The sequence below is a fragment of the Piliocolobus tephrosceles genome, chromosome 1 (assembly GCF_002776525.5).
Source record: "Piliocolobus tephrosceles isolate RC106 chromosome 1, ASM277652v3, whole genome shotgun sequence".
Classification (NCBI taxonomy): Eukaryota; Metazoa; Chordata; class Mammalia; order Primates; family Cercopithecidae; genus Piliocolobus; species Piliocolobus tephrosceles.
The window spans coordinates 88,819,462-88,834,364 of record NC_045434.1 but is presented as its reverse complement, the minus strand read 5'-3'; the positions used below and the strand labels follow the sequence as shown (position 1 = coordinate 88,834,364).

Below are 14,903 nucleotides of genomic sequence, written 5' to 3'. Positions count from 1 at the left end.
GGTGTCCACCCGCAGGTAGTGGTGTCGAGCGTCGAGCTCCCAGAAGCGAGCTGGTGAGGGGCTGCAGGTGGCGGAGCAGTCTCGGTAGGCGGTATGAGTTTGGCTGGTGGCCGGGCACCCCGGAAGACCGCTGGGAATCGGCTTTCTGGGCTTCTGGAGGCAGAGGAGGAAGATGAGTTCTACCAGACGACTTATGGGGGTTTCACAGAGGCAAGATCCGGGCCTGGGAAAAGGGAGGGGAGGAAGCGAAGAGGAGCCCTGGAGGGAGGATCTCCGGACAAAGAAAAAGAGGGCGGGGAATAGAGCGGAACTCTGGGAGCTGATACTCGAGATGGGTGCGGTGAATCGGAGCCAGGGGGCGGGGCAGGGCAGGGGGACGGATAGTGTGGAGTCCTAGAAGGGAGACCTCTGGTTGGGGTCAAAGGGGCATGAGACGGGGAAGCTTTGCGGAGGCACTCCAGAGAACGGCAGAAACCTACCGCGTACTTGCGTGGTTCCATCTCTCACTGTACTTCTGACCTCCAGCATACGCGAGGCACACAGATAGTAGTAGTCAGTCGCTCGGTGTATACTCGTTGGCCCACTGCCGGATTATTCATCTGAGACATGGAAAGGAACTGCTCCAAAAGTAGAGGAGATTAGTCCACTGCTTTTTCAGCTTTCAGGTCTCCATGTGTATGTTTTCTCAGGAAGATAATCCTTCCTTGACTGTCCTAACTAGTGTCCCCATTTATTTCTCCCACAGAACATATTTCAGTTTGTAATTAGATTCGGTTTGCTTACTTGCTTATGCTTTCCTATTGCATTGTAAACTGTATAAAGTTAGGGATGGTCTTTTTTGTTCAACATTATGTGTGAGGTGTCCGGACTGGGCTGCCACTTGCTAAATTTTTATTAGTTGAATCTACCCGTTTCTTAAATGTGTTGAGTACCCAGTGCATGCCATCGGTGATAGGTTGTATTGGGCTCTAGGGAAACCTGGAATATTAAAAACAGTGCTCTGTCCTTACATACTCCATGCCCCAGTGGGGTAACTGGCTGGGTTAACAGTTAAAATACTGTGTGATAGGAAGGGCACGGTGGCTCACGCATGTAGTCCCAGCACTTTGGAAGGCCGAGGCAGGTGGATCACAAGGTCAGGAGATCAAGACCATCCTGGCCAACATGGTAAAACCCCAGTCTCTACTAAAAATACAAAAATTAGCCAGGCGTGGTGGTCTGAGCCTATAGTCCCAGCTACTCAGGAGGCTGAGACAGAGAATCGCTTGAACCTGGGAGGAGGAGGTTGCAGTGAGCCGAAATCATACCACTGCACTCCAGCCTGGGCGACAGAGCAGGACTCCGTCTCAAAAACAAACAAAATGTGTGATAAGGACTAAAACAAGGTGTAAGATATAAGATAGACTGTTAAGGTAATACATCTGAACCGAAGCTGTTGATCAGGATAGGCATCCCTGGAGGGATGATGTTTAAGCTGAGGACAGTTTGAAAAGTAGACCTTAGCTTGATGAAAAGTGAGAGAAGGAGAAAGGTTAGTCCACAGAGCAGGTCCCGGAGAGTATGTAAAGACATTGAGATCCTAGTCTAGGACCTGCAAGTCTACTTTCATTCTCCAGAGCATGAAGGAGACTAAAGATTGATAAGCCTGGAGGGAGTAGGTATGGGCCAGATCATTTAGGGCCTTGTGAGCCATGTTAAGGAGTTTTGCTGTTCATCCAGAGGACTGAAAAGAGTCATCAGAGTTCCACGATAAAATTTGTACTTTAGAAAGATTACTGACTCTGTAATGAGAATGGCTTGAAGGCGGCATGGCAGTAGAGAAACAGGAAGATTCAAGAGAAATTAAGGAATAGAGCCCACAGGACTTAGGGGCTGGGTGTGGTGGCTCACGCCTGTAATCCCAGCACTTTGGGAGGCTGAGGCAGGTGGATCACAAGGTCAGGAGTTCGAGTCCAGCCTGACCAACATGGTGAAACCCCATCTCTACTAAACATACAAAAAAATTAGCTGGGCGTGGTGGCACGCACCTGTAATCCCAGCTACTTAGGAGGCTGAGGCAGGAGAATCGCTTGAACCCGGGACGCGGAGGTTGCAGTGGATCACTCCACTGCACTCCAGCTTGGGCGACAGAGCGAGACTCCATTTAAAAAAAAAAACAAAAACAAAACAACCCACATCACTGAGTCATTACTGACACAGCCCTGACCAACTAGTTTAAAATAGAACTTTCTCATCCCTCCTCTAAGGCCATTTTCCTATTTCTGTCATTTTACGACTCGTTATTTAATATGTACCCTTCATGCTTCCAACAAGGATTTAAGGAGGCTTACAATATAAACAAAAAGTAGGAATGGTAAAAATAGAGACAGATCAGAAGTAATTGTACCAGGAACCTCTGCTAAAATGGTAATAGCAATTGATATTAAATTTAGCTGTGAGCTTCCTGGTAGCCAACTTGTATTTCTTTTTTTAGTAAGAAAGAAGCATACAAGTTCTTCAAGGGAGACAAACTTATTCAGTCTTAAATCCTAGGGAGCATTTATCATTATATCCTTATATTATAAAAAGTAACGGTTTTCATAGATGATATACAAACATTCTCTTATCTAGTGATGTCTATTAATGACTCAATAAAAGCCAAAGGAATGGTAGTAATTTAGTGCAAGTATTTTGATTGGGCACTAAGCTAATGTGTGGTTAATCTACTACCCTCCGGTGATATGGCTTAATACCAGATTAAGGCTGAGGGGATTAATGTGTTCCCAGGCTGTCTTTTACAGGCATCAATTGGGAGGAAATGATGGTCATCAGTGCAAAATTGAACTCTGGCTGGCTTGGAGGGTCAACCATCTGTGTTACTTGCTTGCTTTGGCATCATGTGTACCAAGATTAGCCCTTTAGTCTGTATCACTGATTGAAGAGAGAGCCACATGTGCGAGGTGTCACCCAGCCCAGTTGACTCCCTCTCCCTCAACTGACTTTTTTCCCTTTTCTTTCTAATATGGCTGCCATTCTAGCCCTAAACAGTATCACCTCAGGTCTAGGCTGTACTTCACATTCTCTACTCCAGGCCATCTAACTGCCTCCAGAGCTTTCTGAAATACCCTTGTACATACTGTTACCCCTCCCCTATATCTTCGGTGGCTCTCCGTTATCCATAGTAGCAGTACTCAGCTGTTTTTCTGTCCCAACACACCTGAGGAACGACACATATTTCTCTCAGTAACTTTAGTTTACATCAACAATGATTATCAATGGTCGGACAAATAAGGAGATGGAGGGGATTGAGAATTATTGGTCTGCAGGTTAAAATTGTGTTTATTAGTGTGACATTTAAGTTTCTCCATAAATGGAATGCAAGAATGCAAACTTCTTTTCTTTTTTTCTTTTTTTTTTTTTGAGACGGAGTCTCACTCTGCCGCCCAGGCTGGAGTGTAGTGGCGCGATATCGGCTCACTGCAAGCTCCACCTCCCAGGTTCACACCATTCTCCTGCCTCAGCCTCCTGAGTAGCTGGGACTACAGGCATCTGCCACCACGCTCGGCTAATTTTTTCTATTTTTAGTAGAGACGGGGTTTCACCGTGTTAGCCAGGATGGTCTCGATCTCCTGACCTTATGATCCACCCGCCTCGGCCTCCCAAAGTGCAGGGATTACAGGCATGAGCCACTGCGCCCGGCCGCAACCTTCTTTTCAAATCATATAGTCCTACAGTGCAATCAGTGTTGGAAGGAGGCAGTGCTGGAGCGAAATGCAGTTGGCTGACGAGGTTTCTTGACAGAGAAAAGTTTTACTTAGATCTATATCCTTATTCCATAAACATGCCGTACACATTACCATTTCTGCGCCTTTGTTTCTGCTATTTCATCTGCCCATGATTCCTTCTTCCCTCTTGACTGTCTAAATACTAACAGTGTTTTCAACCATAGTTTAACTCCTCTTCATGCTTTTTTTTTTTGAGATAGTGTCTCGCCCTGTCGCCCCGGCTGGAGTGCAGTGGCACTATCTCAGCTCACTGCAACCTGTGCCTCCTGGGTTCAAGTGAGTCTCCTGCCTCAGCCTCCCAAGTAGCTGGGACTACAGGTGTGCATCACCATGCCCAGCTAATTTTTGTATTTTTAGTAGAGACAGGGTTTCACCATGTTGGCCAGGCTGGTCTCAAACTCTTGACCTCAAGTGATCTGCCTACCTCAGCCTCCCAAAATGTTGGGATTACAGGCATGAGCCACCATGCCTGGCCAAGACCCACATCTCAAAAAAAAAAAATAAGTAAGATTATGTTATCCCCTTTACTGTAAGCCCCTGAAGGTAGAGACTAAACCATATCCTTTTGTTTCCCAGTACTTAACACAGTGTGTTGCAGGTAAAGGGCTATCAATTAATGTTGGAAGGAGGTGGTACTGCAGCCAAAGGCTGCTAGAAAGCAGCTAAGAAAGCTAGAAAGCAGCTAAGAAAGCTAGAAAGCAGCTAAGAAAGCTAGGAAGTTTTCGGCCGGGCTTGGTGGCTCAAGCCTGTAATCCCAGCACTTTGGGAGGCTGAGACGGGCGGATCACGAGGTCAGGAGATCGAGACCATCCTGGCTAACACGGTGAAACCCCATCTCTACTAAAAAAAAAATACAAAAAAAAAAAAACTAGCTGGGCGAGGTGGCGGGCACCTGTAGTCCCAGCTATTCGGGAGGCTGAGGCAGAAGAATGGCTTGAACCTGGGAGGCAGAGATTGCAGTGAGCCAAGATCGTGTCACTGCCCTCTAACCTGGCGACTTCATCTCAAAAAAAAAAAAAAGAAAGTTTTCTTGCTTGAGGAAAATGAAGGGCTGGATTAGGAAGGAGAGTAGGGCAACCTTCATCAAGAAAGTTGAGAGATTCTGTTCCTCCTGAAGGGTCATTAAGGCTTCCATTGCCAGCCAACCCTCATCTCCCTGTGTCCTTAGGAATCCGGAGATGATGAGTATCAAGGGGACCAGTCAGATACAGAGGACGAAGTGGACTCTGACTTTGATATTGATGAAGGGGATGAACCATCCAGTGATGGAGAAGCAGAAGAGCCAAGAAGGAAGCGCCGAGTAGTCACCAAGGCCTATAAGGTACAGGAGGAGTCCTAGTTGTCTTGAATTTCCTCAATGCCTATTCCCTCTTTCATCAGGTCCCAGTACTCCCTTTGCCACTTCCATTTCTGGCAATGCTAGTTTTCTCTCATTGAGATCCTCATATTTCTCCTTACTTCTTCTGTTCCACGGTATCTGATTCCAATCTGTCCTCAGGAGCCTCTCAAGAGCTTAAGGCCTCGAAAGGTCAACACCCCGGCTGGTAGCTCTCAAAAGGCCCGAGAAGAGAAGGCACTATTGCCACTAGAACTACAAGATGACGGCTCTGACAGTGAGTAGGGATATTTGGGTCAATTGGGAAAATTGGAATATGATAATAAAGTATCATATCAGTGTTAAATTTACTGATGTTGCCGGGTGCAGTGGCTCATGCCTATAATGCCATCACTTTGGGAGGCCAAGGCGGGCGGATCACCTGAGGTCAGGAGTTCAAGACCAGCCTGGCCAAGATGGTGAAATTCCGTCTCTACTAAAAATACAAAAATTAGCCAGGTGTGATGGTGGGCCCCTGTAATCCCAGCTACTTGGGAGGCTGGGTCAGGAGAATTGCTTGAACCTGGGAGGCAGGGGTTACAGTGAGCCAAGACCACGCCATTGCACTCCAGCCTGGGCAACAAGAGCAAAACTCCGTCTCAAAAAAAATAAAAAGAAAAAAATTTACTGATGTTGATAACTTACTATGGATAGGAAAATCCTCATTCTTAGGAAATACACACTGAAATATTTAGGGATAAAGGCCATGATATTTACAACTTTAGTTATCTAATTTAGATCATTCAGAAAAAAACCACACATACAAAATGCAAAAGGGCCAAAATATTACCAATAGGTGATGGGGTAAAAAGATACATGAGTATTCCTTGTACCATTCTTGCAACTTTGTAGGTCTGAAATTATTTCAAGGCGAAACCCCATCTCTACTACAAATACAAAAAATTAGCTGGACATGGTGGCATGCACCTGTAGTCCCAGCTGCTCGGGAATCTGAGGCAGGAGAATTGTTTGAACCCGGGAGGCAAAGGTTGGAGTGAGCCGAGATCATGCCAGTGCACTCCAACCCGGGCGACAGAGCGAGATTCTGTCTCAAAAAAAAAAAAAAAAGAAGAAAAGAAAAGAAATTATTTCTGGCCGGGCGCAGTGGCTCACGCCTATAATGCCAGCACTTTGGGAGGCCAAGGCGGGCAGATCACAAGGTCAGGAGATCGAGACCATCCTGGCTAACACAGTGAAACCCCGTCTCTACTGAAAACACAAAAAAATTAGCCGGGCATGGTGGTGGTTGCCTGTAATCCCAGCTACTTGGGAGGCTGAGGCAGGAGAATGGCGTGAACCTGGGAGGCGAAGCTTGCAGTGAGCTGAGATTGTGCCACTGCACTCCAGACTGGGTGACAGAGCGAGACTCTGTCTCAAAAAAAAAAAGGAAATTATTTCCAAACACAAAATTTAAAAATAAATAAATAAAATAGGTGGACGTGGGGGCTGGACGCGGTGGCTCACGCCTGTAATCCCAGCACTTTGGGAGGCCAAGGCTGGCAGATCACAAGGTCAGGAGATCGAGACCATCCTGGCTAACACAGTGAAACTCCGTCTCTACTAAAAATACAAAAAATTAGCCGGGCGTGGTGGCGGGCGCCTGTAGTCCCAGCTACTCGGGAGGTTGAGGCAGGAGAATGGCGTGAACCCGGGAGGCGGAGCTTGCAGTGAGCCAAGATCGTGCCACTGCACTCCAGCCTGTGCGACAGAGCAAGACTCCGTCCCAAAAATAATAATAATAAATAAATAATAAAATAGGTGGACGTAAATTCAAAGATTTCTTCTTATCTCACTCTCTTTCAGGTCGTAAGTCCATGCGTCAGTCTACAGCTGAGCATACACGACAAACGTTCCTTCGGGTACAGGAGAGGCAGGGCCAGTCAAGACGGCGAAAGGGGCCCCACTGTGAGCGGCCACTAACCCAGGAGGAGCTGCTCCGGGAGGCCAAGATCACAGAAGAGCTTAATTTACGTTCACTGGGTCAGTCTGTGGTTTCAGAAGAAGTGGGTATAGGGGCTGAGGGGCGTGAGAAAAACCATGAGACCTGGAGAACCAAAGAATTGGAGAGATGGAAATTTGGGATGAGAGAATCAGAAGGAAGAAATGGCAGAGAGTAGATGATTAGGTGCAATGGTCTAGGCAGTTATGAGCACTCTGAAGAACAAGCTAAGGTACTTTGGTGTAAAATAAGAGTTGTATAGAATTGAGGTCAAATCCTGGTTCTGCTATTCACTTGCTTTAAGACTGTAGGTAAATTACTTTACTTATTCACATTTTGCTTTCCTTGTTTATAAAATAGGGTGTACACCTAATGACTCAGGGAATTTAGGCAGGAGGATCCCTTAAGGTCAGGAGTTCACAACCAGCCTAGACAACATAGTGAGACCCCATCTCTTTAAAAAAAAGCAGGGGGTGATAATGTTGACTTTAATGATAATCATGAGAATGTAAAGTCAGCAGATTAGTCCTTCATGAGATAAATTGCTTTAAAAATCTCTTTATTTTATGGTATTGCTTTAAAAATCTCTTCAGTTTGGGCCAGGCGTGGTGGCTCATACCTGTAATCCCAGCACTTTGGGAGGCCAAGATGGGTGGATCACCTGCAGTTGGGAGTTCCAGACCAGCCTGGCCAACATGGTGAAACCCTGTCTCTACTAAAAATACAAAAATTAGCTGGGCGTGGTGGCACATGTCTGTAATCCCAGGTACTTGGGAGGCTGAGGCAGGAGAATCATTTGAACCTGGGAGGTGGATGGAAGTTGCAGTGAGCTGAGATCATACCCTTGCACTCCTGCTAGGGCTACAGAGCGATACTCCGTCTCAAAAAAAAAAAAAAAAAACCTCAGCTGGGCGCGGTGGCTCATGCCTGTAATCCTAGCACTTTGGGAGGCCGAGGCGGGCAGATCACGAGGTCAGAAGATCGAGACTATCCTGGCTAACATGGTGAAATTCCTGTCTCTACTAAAAATACAAAAAAATTAGCTGGGCACGGTGGCGGGCGCCTGTAGTCCCAGCTACTCGGGAGGCTGAGGCAGGACAATGGCGAGAACCTGCGAGGCGGAGCTTGCAGTGAGCCGAGATCGCGCCACTGCACTCCAGCCTGGGCGACAGAGTGAGACTCTGTCTCAAAAAAAAAAAAAAAAACCTCTTCAGTTTATAGGCATAGAACCATGTACAGTAGTATATTATACAAAAATATATACTTCTTTATAGAGTATAAGAGTCTCATATCATGAAAGGTACATGAGAAATTGAGGGACCAGCAGATTCATACCTCCTGATACATACTTTCTGGGTGAAATAGCATGTGGAATCACCTACAGTATTTAATATGTTTTCTTTCTCTTTTTTTGTTTTTGACACGGAGTCTCTCTCTGTCGCCCAGGCTGCAGTGCAGTGGCGCGATCTTGGCTCACTGCAACCTCCGCCTCCCAGCTTCAAGCGATTCTCCTGCCTCAGTCCCCCGAGTAGCTGGGACTACAGATGCATGCCCCCACGTCTGGCTAATTTTTTGTATTTTTAGTAGAGACAGGGTTTCATTGTGTTAGCCAGGATGGTCTCTATCTCCTGATCTCATGATCTGCCTGCCTCAGCCTGCCAAAGTGCTAGAATTATAGGCGTGAGCCACCGTGCCTGGCCATTTTTCTTTTCCTGAATCTCCTTTTTTTTTTTGTTCTCTCTCTGTCTCTTTTTTTTTTTCTTTTTGGCCAACCGTATATAATTGAATATGCATAAGCCAGATGTAATTTCCCAGAAGTGGGAGATTATTTACCTGGAATATCTGGGACCCATCCCATTCCAGATTAATAATAGTTGTGAAATTTAGATAACTTCGCTGGGCATGGGTGTGGTGGCTCACAGGCAACAAGGTCACCTTGATGTTACTGTAGTTACAGTCTGCATCCTTTGTCCACAATGATTGGTTTGGACTACTGTAAGGAGAGTGACTCCTAGGTTTTCCATGTCAGTAACTGGCTTAGGAGACCCTGAAGGAGGAGCAAGTTCAGTGGGGAAAAAATAAATTTATTTTTGAACATGTTGAATTTAAGGAGTTTGTGAGCAATTCATGCAGTGATGAGAGGTCAGTTAAATATGCAAATCTGGTGTTCCAATAAGAGATCTGAGCTGAAAATATAAATTCAGAAGTCTTTAGAATATGGATGGTAATTAACAATATTGGAGTGCATCTGAGCATGCAGGGAGAAAGCAGAGTGAGAAAACAGAGGCCTGATAAGGTCCTGCAGACACTAAACTGTGATAGTTTCATACAAGAGGAGGAGCTTTGAAAAGAGCCTGGAAGTGACCAACGAGTTGGAGAAACCCAGGAGAGTTTGTGTTAAAAATGCCAGGAAAGAGAATGCCTCGAGAGAGTGACTACTGATTGCTGCTGAGATGATGATTAGTAGAACTGAGAAGTGCCCATTGGTTTTGGCGAGATAGAGGTCAGACATGACCTTAGCACTTATTGGGGACCAAGCCATATCAAAGTATATTGGGGAGCAAAACTTTGCAAGCTTGGCTGTGAAGGGTAGAAGAGGGAATAGAAGCTACAGAGGGGTCTGAGATTAAGGTAATCTCAGGTGTTTTTATTTTATTCGAAGATATTAGAAACTATATCTTTCATGAGAAACAACTGAATTTAAAGAAAGAGAAGAAAGAAAGGTTATTAATAGTGTAGGTTTTTGGAGATGGGAGGCAAGGCTGGGAGATAGAGCAGCATGGTGGAGGAATTGGCCTCAGATGGGGGAAGGGAGAAAGAAAGTGTGGTGGCCGGGTGCAGTGGCTCACACCTGTAATCCCAGCACTTTGGGAGGCCATGGCAGGCAGATCATCTGAGGTCAGGAGTTCGAGACCAGCCTGACCAACATGGAGAAACCCCATCTCTACTAAAAATACAAAATATTAGCTGAGTGTGGTGGCGCATGCCTGTAATCCCAGCTACTTGGGAGGTTAAGGCAGGAGAATTACTTGAACCCGGGAGGCAGAGGTTGCGGTGAGCCGAGATCGTGCCATTGCACTCTAGCCTGGGTAACAAGAGCAAAACTCTGTCTCAAAAAAAAAAAAAAGAAAGTGTGGCTTAGCCGAGTGCAGTGGCTCATGCCTGTAATCCCAGCAATTTGGAAGGCCAAGGAAGGAGGATTGCTTGAGCCCAGGAGTTCAAGACCAGCCTGGGCAACATAGTGAGACCCTGTTTCTATTTTAAAATGTGGCTTACAGTTGTAGGTTTGTAATCCAAAGGGAGGGCATTGCAGTGGTTCTCACCTGATGTCTTTTTCGTTATGCGGCGCCATCTGTCAAACATTAAGGATACAGCTGGAAGCTTGATGAGACTGAGGAGCATTTAAAATAGTTATTGATGTGGGATATCGAGCAGTATTGAGGGACCTGCTGAAGGCTAGGACCATGAATGAATTTATGGTGGTTGCAGTCTGTGCTGTTATTTTTCTTCAGTAGCACTCAGCAGTCCAGATCAGGGCAAGGGAATTATTGACAGGAGGGTGACTGAAGTGATTGAAATAATACAGTGAGCAACCTAAGCATGATTTAAAAAGGAAAATGTGGCCCGGCACAATGGCTCACACCTCTAATCCCAGCACTTTGGGAGGCCGAGGTGGACGGATCATCGGGTAAGGAGTTCGAGACCAGCCTGGCCAATATGGTGAAACCCCATCTCTACTAAACATACAAGAAATTAACCGGGCCTGGTGGTGCGCACCTGTTGTCCTAGCTACACGGGGGGCTGAGAATCACTGAGGAGAATCACTTGAACCCGGGAGGCGGAGGTTGCAGTGAGTGGAGATTGCATCACTGCACTCCAGCCTGGGCAAGAGAGTGAGACTCGAAAAGAAATAAAAGTAAAGTGACAAGGAAAAGAAGGTTGTTAGAGATGAGGTGATAAATTGTGGCCATGCAGTGTTGAAGGGGCTACCCATGAGCACTTTGAAGTCACCAGGGTGACCCTAAGATGATAGGAATTGGGGTAGAGACGAAGAGTGGAAACCACTGCCAAAGTCTTCAGTGAGGGAGGGCGTGACCGTGACTAGGAAGGACAGAAGTTAATCTAGACTCTTGGCACAGGTCTCAAAAGAGAAGGGAGTTTGCTTGTAGGCAGAAAAGTGATCTGAAAGCTACAGGGTGGGACCCAGTAGGACATAGGTATATCCTGTAGGGATGAAGAGAATGAGCAACCTCCAGCAGAGGGCTGCAGAGAGGAGTGGTGGCCTCAGTGAATGACCAGGTTTCTGGTAAGGCAAATCATGGAAGGAATGCTGAGTGAGGAGCTCGAGGATACAGATGAGTTGGCAGATTACAGAGCATGAGTTCCAGAGGGTGTAGGCAAGTGTTTGAAAGTAGAGGGGTTGGGCTGGGTGTGGTGGCTCACGCCTGTAATCCCAGCACTTTGGGAGGCTGAGGCAGGCGGATCACGAGGTCAAGAGATCGAGACCATCCTGGCCAACATGGTGAAACCCCGTCTCTACTAAAAATACAAAAATTAGCTGGGCGTGGTGGCGCACACCTGTAGTCCCTGCTACTCAGGAGGCTGAGGCAGGAGAATTGCTTGAACCTGGGAGGGGGAGGTTGCAGGGAGCTGTGATCGCGCCACTGCACTCCAGCCTGGTTGACAGAGGGGACTTCGTTTTAAAAAAAAAAAAAAAAAGAAAAAAAGAAAGTAGAGGGGTTGGAAGATTGGCTCAAGGGAAAGAAAGCAGTATTATCAAACAGTTCAAGTGCAAGAGAGGTTCAGTCATTGGAAGGGTTTCCAGAGTACTCTTTCTTTTTTGAGATGGAGTCTCACTCTTTCGCCCAGGCTGGAGTGCAATGGCATAATTTCAGCTCACTGCAACCTCTGCCTCCCAGGTTCAAGCAATTCTCCTGCCTCAGCCTCCCAAGTAGCTGGGATCACAGGCCCAAGCCACCACGCCCAGCTAATTTTTGTATTATTAGTAGAGACAGGGTCTCACCATGTTGGCCAGGTCTGTCTCAAACTCCTGACCTCAGGTGATCCACCCGCCTAGGCCTCCCAAAGTACTGTAATTATAGGCTTGAGCCACCACGCCCAACCTCCAGAGTACTCTTTTATGGTCAGACTTTAAAGGATTGTGTTAATAGTAACCATATTTAAGGACACAGAAATCTGGAGTTCAATCAGAGGAAGGTGACAAGGAATATTTTGATTCATTTTTTTCGTTTTTTTTTTTGGAGACAGAGTTTCACTCTTGTTTCCCAGGCTAGAGTGCAATGGAGTGACCTTGTCTCACCGCAACCTCCGCCTCCTGGATTCAAGCAATTCTCCTGCTTCAGCTTCCCAGTAGCTGGGATTACAAGCTACCACCACGTCCAGTACATTTGGTATTTTTAGTAGAGACGGAGTTTCCCCATGTTGGTCAGGCTGGTCTTGAACTTCTGACCTCAGGTGCTCTGCCCATGTCAGCCTCCCAAAGTACTGGGATTACAGGCGTGAGCCACCACACCTGGTGGTCCTTTTTTTTTTTTTTTTTTGAGATGGAGTCTCGCTCTGTCGCCCAGGCTGGAGTGCAGTGGCCGGATCTCGGCTCACTGCAAGCTCCACCTCCCGGGTTTACGCCATTCTCCTGCCTCAGCCTCCCGAGTAGCTGGGACTACAGGTGCCCGCCACCTCGTCCGGCTAGTTTTTTGTATTTTTTAGTAGAGACGAGGTTTCACCATGTTAGCCAGGATGGTCTCGATCTCCTGACCTCGTGATCTGCCCGTCTCGGCCTCCCAAAGTGCTGGGATTACAGGCTTGAGCCACCGCGCCCTGCCCTGGTGGTCCTTTTTTTGAGACAGAGTCTCGCTCTGTCACCCAGGCTGGAGTGCAGTGGCGCAATCTTAGCTCACTGCAAGCTCTGCCTCATGGGTTCACACCATTCTCCTGCCCCAGCCTCCCTAGTAGCAGGGACTACAGGCGCCTGTCACCACGCCTGGCTAATTTTTTGTATTTTTAGTAGAGACGGAGTTTCAGCACGTTAGCCTGGATGGTCTCAATCTCCTGACCTCATGATCATCTGCCTCGGCCTCCCAAAGTGCTGGGATTACAGGTGTGAGCCACTGCGCCTAGCCTCTTTTTTTTTTTTTTTTTTTTAATTTTTTTTGAGACAGAGTCTCACTCTGTTGCCTGTGTTGGAGTGCAGTGACGCGATCTCAGCTCACTGCAACCTCCGCCTCCTGGGTTCAAGCAATTCTCCTGCTTAAGCCTCAAGAGTAGCTGGGACTACAGGTGCGCGCCACCACGTCCAGCTAATTTTTTGTATTTTTAGTAGAGATGAAGTTTCACTATGTTGGCCAGAATGGTCTTGATCTCCTGACCTCATAATCTACACACCTTGGCCTCCTAGAGTGCTGGGATTACAGGTGTGAGCCACCATGTCTGGCTCATTTTTTTTTTAATTTTTACAATTATTTTTTATTTTTTTGAGACAGAGTTTTGCACTTGTGCCCACGTTGGAATGCAATAGTGTAATCTCACTTCAACCTCTGCCTCCCAGGTTTAAGCAATTCTTCTGTCTCAGCCTCCCAAGTAGCTGGGATTGCAGTCATGTGCCACCACGCCCGGATAGTTTTTGTATTTTTAGTAGAGATGGGGTTTCACCATGTTGGTCTGGCTGGTCTCGAACTCCTGACCTTCAGCTGATCCACCCACCTCGGCCTCCCAAAGTGCTGAGATTACAGGCGTGAGCCACTGTGCCCAGCCTTGATTCATTTATTCATTAACAAATATTTAATGAGTTCCTGTAATGTGCAGAATGCTGTATCACCCTGATAATATTTGGGCAATATGAGTTATAATCACTGTCCTTTAGGAGGAGTCATATATACCAATAGTGCATTGCCACAGAGCAGTGTCACAGAGACCAGGCAGGTAACATGAAGTGTGCAGCCAGCCAGAGGGATGGTGGTGAACTGGAGAGGAGTGCCTGAAAGGAGGAACAGTTACTCAGCTCAGCTAATTGCTCCCCTGTAAGAATACAGACCCAGGGTGGCCAGATTTTCTTGTTGTTTTAGAGCGACCAGAAATCTCTATAGTTAAACATAATTTCCTACTTTATTAATTTTTTTTATTGGAGATAGGATCTCACTCTGTTGCCTAGGCTGGAGTGCAGTGGTGCCATCTCAGCTCACTGCAGCCTCCACCTCCTGGGCTCATGCGATCCTTCCACCTCAGCCTCCCAAGTAGCTGGGATTGCAGGCATGTGCCAGCACACCCAGCCGTGGGAGTGAATTGACAGGGCATTTGTAGAGGAGATTTTGGTATCTGGGAAAGCAAATAAGCTCTTCATCAAAGCGTACCTTCCAACTCTGAGGTAGTATAGAGGGCCCAGATGTACTTGAGAAATGAGCAGAGAGGATGTCAAGAAAAAACTTATAAGCAGAAAACTTACAAAATGGGAGGTGCCAGAGGGCCTTAGGGGATTTCCATAGTTCTCTCTGGTAGTTGGCAGTGACTAGATAGCCAGAAAGATAATTGAGAGATCGTGGGACAGAACTGGGGTGTGGGAAAAAGGGGCATTCTGATCATCCCCTCATTTCTTCCTTTGACCCTAAAGAGACATATGAGCGGCTCGAGGCTGACAAAAAGAAGCAGGTTCATAAGAAGCGGAAGTGCCCTGGGCCCATAATCACCTATCATTCAGTGACAGTGCCACTTGTTGGGGAGCCGGGTCCCAAGGAAGAGAATATTGACATAGAAGGGTGAGTGAATCTCAAGAAAAGAGATTGTGTGTTCAGCTCATGTTCTCTTAGCCCCT

At 46.8% G+C, this 14,903-nt stretch overlaps 1 protein-coding gene across 1 annotated transcript in view; it reads left to right on the top strand.

Annotated features, from left to right (window-relative positions):
* Positions 1 to 14,903, top strand: part of VPS72 (vacuolar protein sorting 72 homolog) — a 16,800-nt gene continuing 1,897 nt past the window's right edge. Inside the window, exons 1-5 of the mRNA XM_023213668.3 lie at positions 1 to 210; positions 4,933 to 5,085; positions 5,263 to 5,377; positions 6,943 to 7,119; positions 14,703 to 14,847. Of these exons, the coding sequence (XP_023069436.1) occupies positions 94 to 210; positions 4,933 to 5,085; positions 5,263 to 5,377; positions 6,943 to 7,119; positions 14,703 to 14,847 (707 nt within the window). The 5' untranslated portion in view covers positions 1 to 93. The remainder of the gene's footprint in view (positions 211 to 4,932; positions 5,086 to 5,262; positions 5,378 to 6,942; positions 7,120 to 14,702; positions 14,848 to 14,903) is intronic.